This window comes from Oncorhynchus mykiss, chromosome 19 (assembly GCF_057628025.1).
Source record: "Oncorhynchus mykiss isolate SJ-2025 chromosome 19, ASM5762802v1, whole genome shotgun sequence".
In the NCBI taxonomy this organism is placed as follows: Eukaryota; Metazoa; Chordata; class Actinopteri; order Salmoniformes; family Salmonidae; genus Oncorhynchus; species Oncorhynchus mykiss.
The window spans coordinates 11,070,993-11,093,027 of record NC_143040.1 but is presented as its reverse complement, the minus strand read 5'-3'; the positions used below and the strand labels follow the sequence as shown (position 1 = coordinate 11,093,027).

At 42.8% G+C, this 22,035-nt stretch overlaps 2 protein-coding genes across 2 annotated transcripts in view; both read right to left on the bottom strand.

Moving 5' to 3' along the window:
- Positions 1–11,553, bottom strand: part of LOC149974977 (dynein axonemal heavy chain 6-like) — a 129,339-nt gene extending 117,786 nt beyond the window's left edge. Inside the window, exons 1-5 of the mRNA XM_090209550.1 lie at positions 11,407–11,553; positions 7,848–8,099; positions 7,022–7,150; positions 2,979–3,092; positions 572–715 (exon numbers count right to left, since the gene is read on the bottom strand). Of these exons, the coding sequence (XP_090065676.1) occupies positions 572–715; positions 2,979–3,092; positions 7,022–7,150; positions 7,848–8,099; positions 11,407–11,547 (780 nt within the window). The 5' untranslated portion in view covers positions 11,548–11,553. The remainder of the gene's footprint in view (positions 1–571; positions 716–2,978; positions 3,093–7,021; positions 7,151–7,847; positions 8,100–11,406) is intronic.
- Positions 11,554–19,002: 7,449 nt separating this feature from the next.
- Positions 19,003–19,600, bottom strand: LOC149974976 (dynein axonemal heavy chain 6-like). The gene is made up of 2 exons (XM_090211818.1): positions 19,493–19,600; positions 19,003–19,309 (listed from the first exon to the last, which is right to left on the bottom strand). Exons 1-2 carry the CDS (start codon positions 19,543–19,545, stop codon positions 19,003–19,005), a joined length of 360 nt encoding a protein of 119 aa, XP_090067944.1. The 5' UTR covers positions 19,546–19,600.
- Between the last annotated feature and the right edge of the window lie 2,435 nt (positions 19,601–22,035).

Genomic DNA, 22,035 nt, shown 5'->3' with positions numbered 1-22,035 from the left:
TTCACCCTCTGAATGGCACACACAATCCATGTCTCAATTGTCTCAAGGCTTAAACATCCTTCTTTAACCCGTCTCCTCCCCTTCATCTACACTGATTGAAGTGGATTTAACAAGTGACATCAATAAGGGATCATAGCTTTCACCTGGATTCACCTGGTCAGTCTGTCATGGAGAGAGCAGGTGTTCCTAATGTTTGTTCACTCATGCATATACAGTACATTACAGACCGTAACAAAAAACAACCTTCTGTCACACATCATATCGACATCAACTGGAGAGAATCATCCTACACACACACACATCATATCAACATCAACTGGAGAGAATCATCCTACACAACACACATCATATCGACATCAACTGGAGAGAATCATCCTACACAACACACATCATATCGACATCAACTGGAGAGAATCATCCTACACAACACACATCATATCGACAGCAACTGGAGAGAATCATCCTACACAACACACATCATATCGACATCAACTGGAGAGAATCATCCTACACAACACACATCATATCGACATCAACTGGAGAGAATCATCCTACACAACACACATCATACCTTCTCTCTCATGCCCTCAACGTGCTCTTTGAGTCGTGGAACCACACTGTTGGGTGGCAGGCCTTTCTCCAGCTGGTTCACACACTTGGCATATTTATTGACCTGGGCACTCAGAGTCTCTGGGTCCAACTCCTCAAACTTACACTGGGAGGGAGAGAGAGAAGGACAGGTGGGGTATACTACTGTTATTACATACACTGAGAAGACAGGTGGAGTATACTACTGTTATTACATACACTGAGAAGACAGGTGGAGTATACTACTGTTATTACATACACTGGGAAGACAGGTGGAGTATACTACTGTTATTACATACACTGAGAAGACAGGTGGAGTATACTACTGTTATTACATACACTGAGAAGACAGGTGGAGTATACTACTGTTATTACATACACTGAGAAGACAGGTGGAGTATACTACTGTTATTACATACACTGAGAAGACAGGTGGAGTATACTACTGTTATTACATACACTGAGAAGACAGGTGGAGTATACTACTGTTATTACATACACTGAGAAGACAGGTGGAGTATACTACTGTTATTACATACACTGAGAAGACAGGTGGAGTATACTACTGTTATTACATACACTGAGAAGACAGGTGGAGTATACTACTGTTATTACATACACTGAGAAGACAGGTGGAGTATACTACTGTTATTACATACACTGAGAAGACAGGTGGAGTATACTACTGTTATTACATACACTGAGAAGACAGGTGGTGTATACTACTGTTATTACATACACTGAGAAGACAGGTGGAGTATACTACTGTTATTACATACACTGAGAAGACAGGTGGAGTATACTACTGTTATTACATACACTGAGAAGACAGGTGGAGTATACTACTGTTATTACATACACTGAGAAGACAGGTGGAGTATACTACTGTTATTACATACACTGAGAAGACAGGTGGAGTATACTACTGTTATTACATACACTGAGAAGACAGGTGGAGTATACTACTGTTATTACATACACTGAGAAGACAGGTGGAGTATACTACTGTTATTACATACACTGAGAAGACAGGTGGAGTATACTACTGTTATTACATACACTGAGAAGACAGGTGGAGTATACTACTGTTATTACATACACTGAGAAGACAGGTGGAGTATACTACTGTTATTACATACACTGAGAAGACAGGTGGAGTATACTACTGTTATTACATACACTGGGAAGACAGGTGGAGTATACTACTGTTATTACATACACTGAGAAGACAGGTGGAGTATACTACTGTTATTACATACACTGAGAAGACAGGTGGAGTATACTACTGTTATTACATACACTGAGAAGACAGGTGGAGTATACTACTGTTATTACATACACTGAGAAGACAGGTGGAGTATACTACTGTTATTACATACACTGAGAAGACAGGTGGAGTATACTACTGTTATTACATACACTGAGAAGACAGGTGGAGTATACTACTGTTATTACATACACTGAGAAGACAGGTGGAGTATACTACTGTTATTACATACACTGAGAAGACAGGTGGAGTATACTACTGTTATTACATACACTGAGAAGACAGGTGGAGTATACTACTGTTATTACATACACTGAGAAGACAGGTGGAGTATACTACTGTTATTACATACACTGAGAAGACAGGTGGAGTATACTACTGTTATTACATACACTGAGAAGACAGGTGGAGTATACTACTGTTATTACATACACTGAGAAGACAGGTGGAGTATACTACTGTTATTACATACACTGAGAAGACAGGTGGAGTATACTACTGTTATTACATACACTGAGAAGACAGGTGGAGTATACTACTGTTATTACATACACTGAGAAGACAGGTGGAGTATACTACTGTTATTACATACACTGAGAAGACAGGTGGAGTATACTACTGTTATTACATACACTGAGAAGACAGGTGGAGTATACTACTGTTATTACATACACTGAGAAGACAGGTGGAGTATACTACTGTTACTACATACACTGAGAAGACAGGTGGAGTATACTACTGTTATTACATACACTGAGAAGACAGGTGGTGTATACTACTGTTATTACAAACACTGAGAAGACAGGTGGAGTATACTACTGTTATTACATACACTGAGAAGACAGGTGGAGTATACTACTGTTATTACATACACTGAGAAGACAGGTGGAGTATACTACTGTTATTACATACACTGAGAAGGAAGACACACAGGCAGAATATGTTGCTGTAGCCTCATTTTCGGACACAATCGCATCAACTTTTGCAGCGTGGTCAGAATGCAAAAGGTGAGACTTTGAGACAGCGAAGAATAGAGGAACAATCCCCTTTGTCAGAAGTGTATGGTAGGGAACACAGTGTCGTGTGTGTGATATCTAACCCCCTGCATGTTTCCATACTGTACCTCCATCCAGCCGGCCTGCAGGGCGTCCCACTCCTCCAGAGAGTCCCACAGCAGCTGTTTCAGTTTCACCTCCGCACTCAGCTCCTCTAACGCCTCGTACTTAGTCACCTCCACCTACAGAGGTCAGGAATTAGAGGTTAGAGAGGGGTCACTCATCTCCACTAACGCCTCATACTTAGTCACCTCCACCTACAGAGGTCAGGGGTTAGAGCTCAGAGAGGGGTCACTCATCTCCACTAACGCCTCATACTTAGTCACCTCCACCTACAGAGGCAAGGGGTTAGAGGTCAGAGAGGGGTCACTCATCTCCACTAACGCCTCATACTTAGTCTTCTCCACCTACAGAGGTCAGGGGTTAGAGGTCAGAGAGGGGTCACTGAGCTCTTCTAACGCCTCATACCTAGTCACCTCCACCTACAGAGGTCAGGGGTTAGAGCTCAGAGAGGGGTCACTCATCTCCACTAACGCCTCATACTTAGTCATCTCCACCTACAGAGGTCAGGGGTTAGAGGTCAGAGAGGGGTCACTCATCTCCACTAACGCCTCATACTTAGTCACCTCCACCTACAGAGGCAATGGGTTAGAGGTCAGAGAGGGACAACTCATCTCCACTAATGCCTCATACTTAGTCATCTCCACCTACAGAGTCAAGGGGTTAGAAGTCAGAGAGGGGTGACTCTACTTGAGGGTAGTGGATAAGACGGGTGCCAAGGCCAGGGAGAAAGGGGTCAATGAGGGATAGAGAATATAGGCATCCTTTGAAAGAGACACCTAATCTGAATTGCCTCAATCAATGCACATCCAGGTGTGAAAAAGTGCCAAAGGGAAGATACTTAAACGCACAACAGTAAGTTACTCTACATTTAACTATACTGTTTCTCTCAAGGAACAATGGTGAAAAGTGGTGTTTTACTGTCCTCTAGTGGTCAGAAGACGTACTGTATCCTATTACTCTGCATCTATGTATTGAATCGTATAGTATTGTATTGTATAGTAAGTATTGTATTGTAGAATATTGTATATAGTATGGTATAGGATAGTATGGTGCTGTAAAGTATGGTATAGGATAGTATGGTATTGTATAGTATTGTATTGCAGAACATTGTATTGTATAGTATGGTATAGTATGGTAGCGTATAGTATGGTATTCTAGAATATTGTATAGTATTGTATAGTATGGTATTGTATAGTATGCCGTTGTATAGTATTGTATAGTATGGTATAGGATAGTATGGTGTTGTATAGTATGGTATTGTAGAACATGGTAATGTATAGTATGATATAGTATAGTATGGTATAGTATTGTATTGTATAGTATGGTATAGTATGGTGTCGTATAGTATGGTATTGTAGAATATTGTATTGTATAGTATAGTATGGCATTGTATAGTATTGTATATTATGGTATTGTATAGTATGGTATAGTACAGTATAGTATGGTATTGCATAGTATTGTATAGTATTGTAGAATATCGCACTGTATAGTATAGCATCGTATAGTATGGTATGGCATAGTATGGTATTGTATAGCCTGGTATTGTATTGTATAGTTTGGTATAGTATGGTATTGTATTGTAAAGTAATGTATTGTAGAATATTGTATTGTTCAGTATGGTATAGTATGGTATTGTATTGTAGAATAGTGTATTGTATAGTATGGTACGGTACGATATCATATAGATGGTATTGTAGAATATTGTATTGCATAGTACGGTATGGCATAGTATGGCATTGTATAGCCTGGTATTGTATTGTATTATATTGTATTGTATAGTTTGGTATAGTATGGTATTGTAGAATATTGTATTGCATAGTATGGCATTGTATAGTATGGTATAGCATACTATGCTATAGTATTGTATAGTATTGTAGAATATAGTATTGTATAGTATTGTAGAATATTGTATTGTATAACATGGTATCGTATAGTATGGTATTGTATAGTATTGTAGAATATTGTACACTACTGTATAGTATGGTATTGTATAGTATGCTATTGTATAGTATTGTATAGTATGATATAGTATGGTATTGTATATTATTGTAGTGTATAGTATAGTATGGTATAGTATAGTGTGGTATAGTATGGTATTGTATTGTATAGTATGGTATTGTATAATATTGTGTAGTATCGTATAGTATGATATAGTATGGTTTTGCATATTATTGCATTGTAGAATATTGTATAGTATAGTATGGTAAAGTATGGTATAGTATTGTATAGTATTGTAGAATATTGTACACTACCGTATAGCATGGTATTGTATAGTATGGTATTGTATAGTATGGTATTGTATAGTATGGTATTGTATTGTATGGTAATGTATAGTATGGTATAGTATGGTACTGTATAGTATGGTATTGTATTGTATGGTATTGCATTGTATATTATGGTATAGTATGGTACAGTATAGTATGGTATTGTATTGTATTGTATAGTATGGTATTGTATAGTATAGTATTGTATAGTATCGTATAGTATGATATAGTATAGTATGGTATTGTATTGTATGGTATTGCATTGTATATTATGGTATAGTATGGTATTGTATTGTATTGTATAGTATGGTATTGTATAGTATTGTATAGTATCGTATAGTATGATAGTATGGTATTGTATATTATTGTATTGTAGAATATTGTATAGTATGGTATAGTATGGTATTGTATAGTATGGTATTGTATAGTATGGTAGTGTAGAATATTGTATTGTGTAGTATGGTACTGTATTGTATAGTATGGTATTGTAGTGTATAACATAGTATTGCATAGTATAGTATAGTATGGTGCTGTATAGTATGTTATTGTATTGTATGGTATTGCATTGTATAGTATGGTATAGTATGATATTGTATAGTATGGTATAGTATGGTACTGTATAGTATTGTATTGTATAGTATGGTACCGTATAGTATGGTATTGTATAGTATGCTATTGTATAGTATGGTAGTGTAGAATATTGTATTGTATAGTATGGTATAGTATTGTACGGCATTGCATTGTATAGTATGGTATAGTATGGTACTGTATTGTATAGTATGGTATTGTAGTGTATAGCATAGTATTGTATAGTATAGTATGGTACTGTATAGTATGGTATTGTAGTGTATAGCATAGTATTGTATAGTATAGTATGGTACTGTATAGTATGGTATTGTAGTGTATAGCATAGTATTGTATAGTATAGTATGGTACTGTATAGTATGGTATTGTATTGTATGGTATTGTATAGTATGGTATTGTATTGTATGGTATTGTATAGTATGGTATTGTATTGTATGGTATTGTATAGTATGGTATTGTATTGTATGGTATTGCATTGTATAGTATGGTATGGTATTGTATTGTATGGTATGGTATGGTAATGTATAGTATGGTATTGTATAGTATGGTATTGTACTGTATAGTATGGTATTGTACTGTATAGTATGGTACTGTAGAATATTGTATGGTATTGTATAGTATGGTATTGTATTGTATTGTATAGTATAGCATGGTATAGTATGGTACTGTATGGTATGGTATAGTATGGTATTGTATAGTATAGTATGGTACTGTAGAATATTGTATTGTATAGTATGGTATTGTATAGTATAGTATGGTATAGTATGGTACTGTAGAATATTGTATTGTATTGTACAGTATGGTATAGCATGGTACTGTAGAATATTGTATTGTGTTGTATAGTATAGTATGGTATAGTATGGTATTGTATAGTATTGTATAGTACGATATTGTATAGTATGGTATAGTATGGAACTGTAGAATATTGTATTGTATTGTATAGTATGGTATTGTATAGTATTGTATAGTATGGTATTGTATAGTATGGTATAGTATGGTACTGTAGAATATTGTATTGTATAGTATGGTATTGTATAGTATTGTATAGTACGATATTGTATAGTATGGTATAGTATGGAACTGTAGAATATTGTATTGTACAGTATGGTATTGTATAGTATGGTATAGTATAGTATGGTATAGTATGGTACTGTAGAATATTGTATTGTATAGTATGGTATTGTATAGTATAGTAGTACCTTGAAGTTCTTCTGGAAAGACTTGTACTGGAAGGCCTGGTTCTGCAGCTCGTCTATGGAGACCTGGACCTCGTCCAGCAGCAGACGGACCTTGGGACGCTCAGCGTTGATGTCCATGATCTGATTGTTCTGGGGAGCAGAGATCAACACATACACACAGTTATACATGGATCAGGGACGGGAAACTGTTTTACTCGCAGCAAAATGTCCCCTAGGGCCCCAAAAAGGCTAGGGCCGGCTCTGCCTGCGTGTGTGTATGGATGTTTATTTTACCTTTATTTTACTAGGCAAGTCAGTTAAGAACACATTCTTATTTTCAATGACGGCCTAGGAACAGTGGGTTAACTGCCTGTTCAGGGGCAGAACGACAGATTTGTACCTTGTCAGCTCGGGGGTTTGAACTTGAAACCTTCCGGTTACTAGTCCAACGCTCTAACCACTAGGCTACCCTGCCGCCCCTCCCTGGATGTGGGTATGCAGACCCGCGAGCCACTGCGGCCACTCACTATGAGTTCAGATTTTTAATGGCTCCAACCCCCATCAAAGTTGTCCCTCCCTGGTCTGGATCAAACCCATACACACCTCTATTTACCCTACTGTGACAGACTAAATTATCTTTTCAGGTCAGTTGATGTAGAGCACAACGACCTGGAGAAGAGGAACCTAGTTGTAAATGACTGTCACATCCAGAGACTGATGTCTACATTCTTAGCTTTTTACACAGTTATTTATAAAGCCTGTCTGGGAACAAACACTGACCCTTAGCGTGATGCTGAAGCTAGTGTGATACAATGCATCTGAACGTTGACCCTTGACCTCTACTTACCTGAGCCTGCTGTTTGACCCTCTTGACCTCCTTGTTGAGGTCGGTGATGTCCCGTTGGAGGTGGACACAGAACTTGTCCACGTTGGCGTCCTTCTCTCCCAAGGCCTTGTCGATGGCGTTGCGTATGCCGGTGACTGAGGGTTTCAGGGTGGCGTAGACGGCCAAGTCCTCAGGAGGGCTGGGCACGGAGTAGGAGTCTATCAGCTTGTACATCTGGCACACGGTCTCTGTCTGCTCGTCCAACCACTCCATCTGACACACAAACACACAGACCATGAAAGAACTGTCAGTGTTTACCCCAGATGTTTTCCTAGGCGGGCAATGCTGGCTGAAAACAGAAATTCGACTAAGTCCTTTCCCAGAAACATCCAAGAAAGACTTTCACCTGACAACATGAACCCAACACTACTGACTCCCTTGGTCATCTTTCCCAGTAGTTTGGTAATGAGTAATGTAACAATGACTACAGTGTGATACAAAGTGACAAAGTACTCTGGGTCTGAGTCCCCTACTCTGGTTCTGAGTCCCCTAATCTGGGTCTGAGTCCCCTACTCTGGGTCTGAGTCCAATACTCTGGGTCTGAGTCCCCTACTCTGGGTCTGAGTCCCCTACCCTGGGTCTGAGTCCCCTACTCTGGGTCTGAGTCCCCTACCCTGGGTCTGAGTCCCCTACTCTGGGTCTGAGTCCCCTACCCTGGGTCTGAGTCCCCTACTCTGGGTCTGAGTCCCCTACTCTGGGTCTGAGTCCCCTACTCTGGGTCTGAGTCCCCTACTCTGGGGCTGAGTCCCCTACTCTGGGTCTGCATCCCCTAATCTGGGTCTGAGTCCCCTAACCTGGTCTGAGTCCAATACTCTGGGTCTGAGTCCCCTACTCTGGGTCTGAGTCCCCTACTCTGGGTCTGAGTCCCCTACTCTGGGTCTGAGTCCCCTACTCTGGGTCTGAGTCCCCTACTCTGGGTTTGAGTCCCCTACTCTGGGGCTGAGTCCCCTACTCTGGGTCTGCATCCCCTAATCTGGGTCTGAGTCCCCTAACCTGGTCTGAGTCCCCTACTCTGGGTCTGCGTCCCTTACTCTGGGTCTGAGTCCCCTACTCTGGGGCTGAGTCCCCTACTCTGGGTCTGCATCCCCTAATCTGGGTCTGAGTCCCCTACTCTGGGTCTGAGTCCAATACTCTGGGTCTGAGTCCCCTACTCTGGGTCTGAGTCCCCTACTCTGGGTCTGCGTCCCTTACTCTGGGTCTGAGTCCCCTACTCTGGGTCTGAGTCCAATACTCTGGGTCTGAGTCCCCTACTCTGGGTCTGAGTCCAATACTCTGGGTCTGAGTCCCCTACTCTGGGTCTGAGTCCCCTACTCTGTGTCTGAGTCAAATACTCTGGGTCTGAGTCCCCTACTCTGGGTCTGAGTCCCCTAACCTGGGTCTGAGTCCCCTACCCTGGGTCTGAGTCCCCTACTCTGGGTCTGAGTCCCCTACCCTGGGTCTGAGTCCCCTACTCTGGGTCTGAGTCCCCTACCCTGGGTCTGAGTCCCCTACTCTGGGTCTGAGTCCCCTACTCTGGGTCTGAGTCCCCTACTCTGGGTCTGAGTCCCCTACTCTGGGGCTGAGTCCCCTACTCTGGGTCTGCATCCCCTAATCTGGGTCTGAGTCCCCTAACCTGGTCTGAGTCCAATACTCTGGGTCTGAGTCCCCTACTCTGGGTCTGAGTCCCCTACTCTGGGTCTGAGTCCCCTACTCTGGGTCTGAGTCCCCTACTCTGGGTCTGAGTCCCCTACTCTGGGTTTGAGTCCCCTACTCTGGGGCTGAGTCCCCTACTCTGGGTCTGCATCCCCTAATCTGGGTCTGAGTCCCCTAACCTGGTCTGAGTCCCCTACTCTGGGTCTGCGTCCCTTACTCTGGGTCTGAGTCCCCTACTCTGGGGCTGAGTCCCCTACTCTGGGTCTGCATCCCCTAATCTGGGTCTGAGTCCCCTACTCTGGGTCTGAGTCCAATACTCTGGGTCTGAGTCCCCTACTCTGGGTCTGAGTCCCCTACTCTGGGTCTGCGTCCCTTACTCTGGGTCTGAGTCCCCTACTCTGGGTCTGAGTCCAATACTCTGGGTCTGAGTCCCCTACTCTGGGTCTGAGTCCAATACTCTGGGTCTGAGTCCCCTACTCTGGGTCTGAGTCCCCTACTCTGTGTCTGAGTCAAATACTCTGGGTCTGAGTCCCCTACTCTGGGTCTGAGTCCCCTACCCTGGGTCTGAGTCCCCTACCCTGGGTCTGAGTCAAATACTCTGGGTCTGAGTCCCCTACTCTGGGTCTGAGTCCCCTACTCTGGGTCTGAGTCCCCTACCCTGGGTCTGAGGCCCCTACTCTGGGGCTGAGTCCCCTACTCTGGGGCTGTCCCCTACTCTGGGTCTGTCCCCTACTCTGGGTCTGAGTCCCCTACTCTGGGTCTGAGTCCCCTACTCTGGGTCTGCGTCGCCTACTCTGGGTCTGAGTCCTCTATTCTGGGTCTGAGTCGCCTACTCTGGGTCTGTCCCCTACTCTGGGTCTGAGTCCCGTACCCTGGGTCTGAGTCCCCTACTCTGGGTCTGAGTCCCCTACTCTGGGTCTGAGTCCCCTACTCTGGGGCTGAGTCCCCTACTCTGGGTCTGTCCCCTACTCTGGGTATGTCCCCTACTCTGGATCTGTCCCCTACTCTGGGTCTGAGTCGCCTACTCTGGGTCTGAGTCCCCTACTCTGGGTCTGAGTCCCCTACTCTGGGTCTGAGTCCCCTACTCTGGGGCTGAGTCCCCTACTCTGGGTCTGTCCCCTACTCTGGGTATGTCCCCTACTCTGGGTCTGAGTCCCCTACTCTGGATCTGTCCCCTACTCTGGTCTGAGTCCCCTACTCTGGGTCTGAGTCCCCTACTCTGGGGCTGAGTCCCCTACTCTGGGTCCGAGTCCCCTACTCTGGGTCCGAGTCCCCTACTCTGGGTCTGAGTCCCCTACTCTGGGACGGAGTCAGTCTCTTGAATGAAGAAGATGATGGCTCTGTGTGACCGTCAACCTTAACCTAATTCTCCTAACCTGCTACGTTCATTTTCCTAACCCTACTGCGTAAGTTCTCCTAACCTGCTACGTTCATTTTCCTAACCCTACTGCATAAGTTCTCCTAACCTGCAACGTTCATTTTCCTAACCCTACTGCGTAAGTTCTCCTAACCTGCAACGTTCACTTTCCTAACCCTATTGCGTAAGTTCTCCTAACCTGCTACGCTCATTTTCCTAACCCTACTGCGTAAGTTATCCTAACCTGCTACGTTCATTTTCCTAATCCTACTGCGTAAATTCTCCTAACCTGCTAAGTTAATTTTCCTAACCCTACTGTGTAAGTTCTCCTAACCTGCTACGTTCATTTTCCTAACCCTACTGCGTAAGTTCTCCTAACCTGCTACGTTCATATTCCTAATCCTACTGCGTAAATTCTCCTAACCTGCTACGTTCATTTTCCTAACCCTACTGCGTAAGTTCTCCTAACCTGCCACGAAAAAGTCAATTTTTACGAAAGCTGTATCCCTTCTAGACAAAACCGTCTCTTACCCGCTCCTGTATCTCCTCTAGGAAGGTGAGGGAGTTGACGAACTCTGTAGTTGCAGAGGGGATGAACTCCAGTTTGAACTGGGCATCCTGAGCCTCAGCGATGATGGCGTCGATCTTTCTCTTAGCCAGCAGGGGGAGCATGTCATTGATGGCCTGGAGGGGAGGGGGGGGGCAGCACAGGCATTATTGTTGGTCAGTGGATGGACGGCCCAATCCCAAATCCACCACTTGACCCTGGACTTGTGGAGAACCGAGAGGATTTGACATTTGTAAGCAATTTGGTAATAGCTCAAACTCGCCCTCTGATAGGTAGGCTAAGTGGAAGTTTATATTCATACATATTGCTAATACCAATGAATAAGTTTCAGATCTCCACAGTGCAAAGGCAGGGGGTGATTAACACTGGTAACACTGTTCCTCTCCTCCTACCTCCAGACAGCGTAGTGGTGAGGGGAGGAGCTTCCCTTTAAGCAGAGTGGTGTCTACCAGCAGCAGGCCCAGGTGCCTCTTCTGTTTGATGGCCAGGGCCTCTTTATGTTCGCTGTGGTACTTCTCCAGACTCTCAGCGAAGAACGCCACTCCTACAGGGAACAGGACCGGGTACAGAGTCACATGATGACTCTCTAGACCGTTTAAAAAAGAGAGATGGGTGAGTGTTGATTTGCCACTGTGATATATACAGAAAACGCCTAAAGGACCTCATTGGATCCAAAGGTCTGAATGAACTGAGACAAAATGGATATGCTGCTGTGGTATTTGTGTTGACTGTAGAAACTCAAAGCTATATACTGAAAATAAGTGCCTTGGCTAATCCATTTTCTCTGTTCCCCGGTAAGTTCATTGAATTGATGATGCTGGTGATGAAGAGCGTTGCTACGGTACCGTGATCCTGATCTCTGAGCGCGTCCAGGTCCAGACTCTCATTCTCTCTGTAGAAGACGCGGAAGCTCTCAAAGGTGCGCGCGTACACGCTGGCCGAGTCAAACGCAAACTGGAGCGATTGCTGAGAGGGAGCGAGAGGAGGAGGAAGAGGGAGACGAGGAGAGACAACAAAACAAACTTCTTAATGAGGCAGCCAGTTAGACGAACAGTCAGGGAATCAGGGCACAAGGACGAAGAGGCAAGACAACAAAACACTGAACTGTGAAAGGCATTTAACTGCCACAACAGATTTAAAGAGCTTTGCCATTAGGGATCATAATAGACACTAAGTTGACACCAAAATGTCCAAGACAATTACCATCCACTTAGCTCATTCAAATGACCTTTAAAAAGGACACAGAATGCTGACCTTGATGTCGAGGATGATGTTCAGGAGGTGTTTATCATCCTCTAACATGGCCTCCAGACCAGGACCTTCACCACACGTCTTCTCCTCCACCTGAATGGTAGTGGAATACAACCATGTTATGATAGGATAGTATTACATCTCCTCTACCTGAATGGTACAACCATGTTATGATAGGATAGTATTACATCTCCTCTACCTGAATGGTAGTGGAATACAACCATGTTATGATAGGATAGTATTACATCTCCTCTACCTGAATGGTAGTGGAATACAACCATGTTATGATAGGATAGTATTACATCTCCTCTACCTGAATGGTAGTGGAATACAACCATGTTATGATAGGATAGTATTACATCTCCTCTACCTGAATGGTACAACCATGTTATGATAGGATAGTATTACATCTCCTCTACCTGAATGGTACAACCATGTTATGATAGGATAGTATTACATCTCCTCTACCTGAATGACAGTGGAATACAACCATGTTATGATAGGATAGTATTACATCTCCTCTACCTGAATGGTAGTGGAATACAACCATGTTATGATAGGATAGTATTACATCTCCTCTACCTGAATGGTACAACCATGTTATGATAGGATAGTATTACATCTCCTCTACCTGAATGGTACAACCATGTTATGATAGGATAGTATTACATCTCCTCTACCTGAATGGTACAACCATGTTATGATAGGATAGTATTACATCTCCTCTACCTGAATGGTACAACCATGTTATGATAGGATAGTATTACATCTCCTCTACCTGAATGGTACAACCATGTTATGATAGGATAGTATTACATCTCCTCTACCTGAATGGTAGTGGAATACAACCATGTTATGATAGGATAGTATTACATCTCCTACACCTGAATGATAGTGGAATACAACCATGTTATGATAGGATAGTATTACATCTCCTCTACCTGAATGGTACAACCATGTTATGATAGGATAGTATTACATCTCCTCTACCTGAATGATACAACCATGTTATGATAGGATAGTATTACATCTCCTCTACCTGAATGATACAACCATGTTATGATAGGATAGTATTACATCTCCTCTACCTGAATGGTAGTGGAATACAACCATGTTATGATAGGATAGTATTACATCTCCTCTACCTGAATGGTACAACCATGTTATGATAGGATAGTATTACATCTCCTCTACCTGAATGGTAGTGGAATACAACCATGTTATGATAGGATAGTATTACATCTCCTCTACCTGAATGGTACAACCATGTTATGATAGGATAGTATTACATCTCCTCTACCTGAATGGTACAACCATGTTATGATATGATAGTATTACATCTCCTCTACCTGAATGGTAGTGGAATACAACCATGTTATGATAGGATAGTATTACATCTCCTCTACCTGAATGGTACAACCATGTTATGATAGGATAGTATTACATCTCCTCTACCTGAATGGTAGTGGAATACAACCATGTTATGATAGGATAGTATTACATCTCCTCTACCTGAATGGTACAACCATGTTATGATAGGATAGTATTACATCTCCTCTACCTGAATGATAGTGGAATACAACCATGTTATGATAGGATAGTATTACATCTCCTCTAACTGAATGGTAGTGGAATACAACCATGTTATGATAGGATAGTATTACATCTCCTCTACCTGAATGGTAGTGGAATACAACCATGTTATGATAGGATAGTATTACATCTCCTCTACCTGAATGGTACAACCATGTTATGATAGGATAGTATTACATCTCCTCTACCTGAATGGTAGTGGAATACAACCATGTTATGATAGGATAGTATTACATCTCCTCTACCTGAATGGTAGTGGAATACAACCATGTTATGATAGGATAGTATTACATCTCCTCCACCTGAATGGTACAACCATGTTATGATAGGATAGTATTACATCTCCTCTAACTGAATGGTAGTGGAATACAACCATGTTATGATAGGATAGTATTACATCTCCTCTACCTGAATGGTACAACCATGTTATGATAGGATAGTATTACATCTCCTCTACCTGAATGGTAGTGGAATACAACCATGTTATGATAGGATAGTATTACATCTCCTCTACCTGAATGGTAGTGGAATACAACCATGTTATGATAGGATAGTATTACATCTCCTCTACCTGAATGGTACAACCATGTTATGATAGGATAGTATTACATCTCCTCTACCTGAATGGTAGTGGAATACAACCATGTTATGATAGGATAGTATTACATCTCCTCTACCTGAATGGTAGTGGAATACAACCATGTTATGATAGGATAGTATTACATCTCCTCTACCTGAATGGTACAACCATGTTATGATAGGATAGTATTACATCTCCTCTACCTGAATGGTAGTGGAATACAACCATGTTATGATAGGATAGTATTACATCTCCTCTACCTGAATGGTACAACCATGTTATGATAGGATAGTATTACATCTCCTCTACCTGAATGGTACAACCATGTTATGATAGGATAGTATTACATCTCCTCTACCTGAATGGTAGTGGAATACAACCATGTTATGATAGGATAGTATTACATCTCCTCTACCTGAATGGTACAACCATGTTATGATAGGATAGTATTACATCTCCTCTACCTGAATGGTAGTGGAATACAACCATGTTATGATAGGATAGTATTACATCTCCTCTACCTGAATGGTACAACCATGTTATGATAGGATAGTATTACATCTCCTCTACCTGAATGGTAGTGGAATACAACCATGTTATGATAGGATAGTATTACATCTCCTCCACCTGAATGGTACAACCATGTTATGATAGGATAGTATTACATCTCCTCTACCTGAATGGTACAACCATGTTATGATAGGATAGTATTACATCTCCTCTACCTGAATGGTAGTGGAATACAACCATGTTATGATAGGATAGTATTACATCTCCTCTACCTGAATGGTACAACCATGTTATGATAGGATAGTATTACATCTCCTCTACCTGAATGGTAGTGGAATACAACCATGTTATGATAGGATAGTATTACATCTCCTCTACCTGAATGATAGTGGAATATAACCATGTTATGATAGGATAGTATTACATCTCCTCTACCTGAATGGTAGTGGAATACAACCATGTTATGATAGGATAGTATTACATCTCCTCTACCTGAATGGTAGTGGAATACAACCATGTTATGATAGGATAGTATTACATCTCCTCTACCTGAATGATACAACCATGTTATGATAGGATAGTATTACATCTCCTCTACCTGAATGGTAGTGGAATACAACCATGTTATGATAGGATAGTATTACATCTCCTCTACCTGAATGATAGTGGAATACAACCATGTTATGATAGGATAGTATTACATCTCCTACACCTGAATGGTAGTGGAATACAACCATGTTATGATAGGATAGTATTACATCTCCTCTACCTGAATGGTAGTGGAATACAACCATGTTATGATAGGATAGTATTACATCTCCTCTACCTGAATGATAGTGGAATATAACCATGTTATGATAGGATAGTATTACATCTCCTCTACCTGAATGGTACAACCATGTTATGATAGGATAGTATTACATCTCCTCTACCTGAATGGTACAACCATGTTATGATAGGATAGTATTACATCTCCTCTACCTGAATGGTAGTGGAATACAACCATGTTATGATAGGATAGTATTACATCTCCTCTACCTGAATGGTACAACCATGTTATGATAGGATAGTATTACATCTCCTCTACCTGAATGGTAGTGGAATACAACCATGTTATGATAGGATAGTATTACATCTCCTCTACCTGAATGGTACAACCATGTTATGATAGGATAGTATTACATCTCCTCTACCTGAATGGTACAACCATGTTATGATAGGATAGTATTACATCTCCTCTACCTGAATGGTAGTGGAATACAACCATGTTATGATAGGATAGTATTACATCTCCTCTACCTGAATGGTACAACCATGTTATGATAGGATAGTATTACATCTCCTCTACCTGAATGGTACAACCATGTTATGATAGGATAGTATTACATCTCCTCTACCTGAATGGTAGTGGAATACAACCATGTTATGATAGGATAGTATTACATCTCCTCTACCTGAATGGTACAACCATGTTATGATAGGATAGTATTACATCTCCTCCACCAGAATGATAGTGGAATACAACCATGTTATGATAGTTATGATAGGATAGTATTACTAACTGGACAACAGCCATCTTATCATTGCTTTTAATTCTAGAACTAGGTTAAATCTGTGTCTGGAAAACTGTCCCCAAAAACTACAACTAAACTAAATAACAGCCTTGTCTTCGGTGAGCTAAGACCTGCACTGGACTTGTTCCTACAAGCACGGACGTTGCTGATAGCTACTTTGAGGAAAAATGTACTCACTATTACAGGTGTAGTTGTCTCACTATAACAGGTGTAGTTGTCTCACTATAACAGGTGTAGTTGTCTCACTATAACAGGTGTAGTTGTCTCACTATAACAGGTGTAGTTGTCTCACTATAACAGGTGTAGTTGTCTCACTATAACAGGTGTAGTTGTCTCACTATAACAGGTGTAGTTGTCTCACTATAACAGGTGTAGTTGTCTCACTATAATAGGTGTAGTTGTCTCACTATAACAGGTGTAGTTGTCTCACTATAACAGGTGTAGTTGTCTCACTATAACAGGTGTAGTTGTCTCACTATAACAGGTGTAGTTGTCTCACTATAACAGGTGTAGTTGTCTCACTATAACAGGTGTAGTTGTCTCACTATAACAGGTGTAGTTGTCTCACTATAACAGGTGTAGTTGTCTCACTATAACAGGTGTAGTTGTCTCACTATAACAGGTGTAGTTGTCTCACTATAACAGGTGTAGTTGTCTCACTATAACAGGTGTAGTTGTCTCACTATAACAGGTGTAGTTGTCACACCGAGCTTACTGTAAGATAAAAAAAATGCTTTTTATGCTAATTAGCTTTTTTATGCTAAAATGCTTTTTATGCTAATTAGCTTTTTTATGCTAAAATGCTTTTTATGCTAATTAGCTTTTTATGCTAATTAGTCAACGGTAGTGTTTCACACCTTGCTGTTGATCATGGGCTGAGTGAAGGCATCAAAGTAGGAGTCAGTCACCAGCACAACTAATGACAACACCGTCTCCTGGAACCTAGAGATGATCTCTGACACACACTCCTGTTAGGGGAATATACACACACACACACACAGCCACACTCACAGGCACACACACATGCACAGACACACAACACACACACGACACACATGCACAGACACACACACAGTCAGACACGCAAACAAAAACACAGGCACATGCATAAAGAGAGAGCGAGAGAGAGATACATTGTTACAAACAAAAAAAAGTAACAAATTCTGAGCCATATTGACATGTTGCAGAACGATGACATCTTCGGTGAGCTGAAAGGTGAGAGGTCAGGGGTTACAGACCTGGAAGAGGTCTACGGAGGGTTCGTAGGTCAGAGCGTGGGTCTCCAGCATCAGCTCCGACACAAACATGGGTAGAAGATGAACTGCCTCCACTGTGGGCTCTGTAGCCTGAGGTACACACACACACACACACACAAACACACCACACACACACACACACACACACACACACACACACACACCACACACACACACACACACACACACACACACAGGGGTTAATACACAGTTAAAGGGGAAGGGATTGTCACAACAAAAGGAACCCACTATTCTGTTTAGTAAGCGTTTTTAGAAGGATGCAGGCAGAAAGCTGACTGTATTCTCCATTCTACAAGACAGACGATAACACCTGTTACACACTGTCCCTCTGTAGCTTTAAACTCTCCTAAACAGGCCTCTGGTTTCAGAAAGCCTAGTGGTCCACTGGAGGATCTCCATTGAGACGAGTTGGCTGAAAACGTAATGATGCTGGCCCATCGAAGGGGCTGGACGCCGTGGAGCTGCCATGTGGAGAATCCTAGTTGTATCTTGTTACTGATACCATGTCGTTTTGACTCATAGCTAATCAACAACTGGCACAATGTATTTGAGAGACAAAAAGGTGGTCATTGTTTAAATGTATTTATGTTGTCAATAAACACGAAGCCAACCGTGTCTGTTTAGCTCCATAGTTGCTTTTTAGTCCGCGCAGGATGAGGCTACATCCACGTCTGAGAAAGTGTCCCAGAAGCCTTTTTCAACCCTCTCCACAGCCACCTTCATGTAGCCGCTCTGAACTACCTCACCTGAGTCACCAGGTCAACGTTCTGGTGATTAGTTGACCGGTTGAATCACGTGGACTAGTTCTGGGAATAGATCAAATCCATGGAACGGCTGTGGGTCCCAGACGAGAGGTCTGAAACGGTCTTGCTGTACCTTCCTGTCGGAGTCCTCCGTGGCTCCACCTCCGTCTCCAGCAGCAGCAGCGACAGCAGCATCGGTGTCGGCCCAGCTGTGGATGACAGCGTGTGTTGGGGTGTGTTGGATCTGGTCCTGCAGGACGGCCAGTAGTTTGGCCACAGAGTTCACAGCCAGGATGTGCATGGTGTTCACCATCAGGTAGTCAGCCAACCGGATGAAACTGGAACAAGACAGAGTAGGAAGGGGGCTCCTTCACAGCACCTCCACAGGTAAAGCACTCCAGCTCAACGTACAGGTAGAAATGGGACGTGTGAGTGTGTGTGTGTGTGTGTGTGTGCGTGTGTGCACGTGCGTGCGCGTGTGCGCGTGCACGTGCGTGTGTGTGTGTGTGAGTGATACCCACCAGGTGAGGCGTCTACAGTGGTACCTCTTGTTGGCCTGTTCTGTGTAACTCATCTTCTCTGGAGCCTCTTCAAACAGCAGCTCAATCTCAGGTGTTCCCTCTGGAGTACACACACTTCAGACTCACTCTACTGTCTGTTCCCTCTGGAGTACACACACTTCAGACTCACTCTACTGTCTGTTCCCTCTGGAGTACACACACTTCAGACTCACTCTACTGTCTGTTCCCTCTGGAGTACACACACTTCAGACTCACTCTACTGTCTGTTCCCTCTGGAGTACACACACTTCAGACTCACTCTACTGTCTGTTCCCTCTGGAGTACACACACTTCAGACTCACTCTACTGTCTGTTCCCTCTGGAGTACACACACTTCAGACTCACTCTACTGTCTGTTCCCTCTGGAGTACACACACTTCAGACTCACTCTACTGTCTGTTCCCTCTGGAGTACACACACTTCAGACTCACTCTACTGTCTGTTCCCTCTGGAGTACACACACTTCAGACTCACTCTACTGTCTGTTCCCTCTGGAGTATACACACTTCAGACTCACTCTACTGTCTGTTCCCTCTGGAGTACACACACTTCAGACTCACTCTACTGTCTGTTCCCTCTGGAGTATACACACTTCAGACTCACTCTACTGTCTGTTCCCTCTGGAGTACACACACTTCAGACTCACTCTACTGTCTGTCCCCTCTGGAGTACACACACTTCAGACTCACTCTACTGTCTGTCCCCTCTGGAGTACACACACTTCAGACTCACTCTACTGTCTGTCCCCTCTGGAGTACACACACTTCAGACTCACTCTACTGTCTGTTCCCTCTGGAGTACACACACTTCACACTCACTCTACTGTCTGTTCCCTCTGGAGTATACACACTTCAGACTCACTCTACTGTCTGTTCCCTCTGGAGTACACACACTTCAGACTCACTCTACTGTCTGTTCCCTCTGGAGTACACACACTTCAGACTCACTCTACTGTCTGTCCCCTCTGGAGTACACACACTTCAGACTCACTCTACTGTCTGTTCCCTCTGGAGTACACACACTTCACACTCACTCTACTGTCTGTTCCCTCTGGAGTATACACACTTCAGACTCACTCTACTGTCTGTTCCCTCTGGAGTACACACACTTCTACTTTTTTGTGATGTAGTTATAGTCAGGTGTGTGTGTACCTGTGATGTAGTTATAGTCAGGTGTGTGTGTACCTGTGATGTAGTTATAGTCAGGTGTGTGTGTACCTGTGATGTAGTTATAGTCAGGTGTGTGTGTACCTGTGATGTAGTTATAGCCAGGTGTGTGTGTGTGTTTACCTGTGTTGTAGTTATAGTCAGGTGTGTGTGTGTGTTTACCTGTGATGTAGTTATAGTCAGGTGTGTGTGTACCTGTGATGTAGTTATAGTCAGGTGTGTGTGTACCTGTGATGTAGTTATAGTCAGGTGTGTGTGTACCTGTGATGTAGTTATAGTCAGGTGTGTGTGTACCTGTGATGTAGTTATAGTCAGGTGTGTGTGTGTGTTTACCTGTGTTGTAGTTATAGTCAGGTGTGTGTGTACCTGTGTTGTAGTTATAGTCAGGTGTGCGTATGTACCTGTGTTGTAGTTATAGTCAGGTGTGTGTGTACATGTGAGTCAGGTGTGTGTGTACTTGTGTTGTAGTTATAGTCAGGTGTGTGTGTACTTGTGTTGTAGTTATAGTCAGGTGTGTGTGTACCTGTGTTGTAGTTATAGTCAGGTGTGTGTGTACCTGTGTTGTAGTTATAGTCAGGTGTGTCTGTACCGGTGTTGTAGTTATAGTCAGGTGTGTGTGTACCTGTGTTGTAGTTATAGTCAGGTATGTGTGTACCTGTGTTGTAGTTATAGGCAGGTGTGTGTGTACCTGTGTTGTAGTTGTAGTCAGGTGTGTTTGTGTACCTGTGTTGTAGTTATAGTCAGGTGTGTGTGTGTACCTGTGTTGTAGTTATAGTCAGGTGTGTGTGTGTACCTGTGTTGTAGTTATAGTCAGGTGTGTGTGTGTACCTGTGTTGTAGTTATAGTCAGGTGTGTGTGTGTACCTGTGTTGTAGTTGTAGTCAGGTGTGTGTGTACCTGTGTTGTAGTTATAGTCAGGTGTGTGTGTGTGTACCTGTGTTGTAGTTATAGTTAGGTGTGTGTGTGTACCTGTGTTGTAGTTATAGTCAGGTGTGTGTGTGTACCTGTGTTGTAGTTATAGTCAGGTGTGTATCCTGCCTCCAACATGGCCGTGTGACAGGCGCTCCTGGCCACCTCCTTTACCAGCTCCCTGAACTCTTCCAGACGAGAAGATACCTGCACACACACACACACACACAAGTTGCCATGTAAAGGGACAGACACACATGTAACAGTACTGCATCCTGGGCTCCAACCAGGCCCCCTCAGAACTGTCACCCACACGGCATCGCCACACAGATGCTGAGGCTCTTGCGGCGTAAGGGAAACGTTTACTTCAAGGTGTCAGCACGGGTGTCAGCGCGGGTGTCAGCGCGGGTGACGTCACTGATTGAACACG

Bases quoted from the DNA above. Each gene is read 5' to 3' on its own strand.
- LOC149974976 (XM_090211818.1), bottom strand. From the start codon at position 19,545: ATGAGTTACACAGAACAGGCCAACAAGAGGTACCACTGTAGACGCCTC. The intron at 19,310-19,492 runs GTGGGTATCACT...GTCTTGTTCCAG, and splicing joins CACTGTAGACGCCTCACCTG to TTTCATCCGGTTGGCTGACT.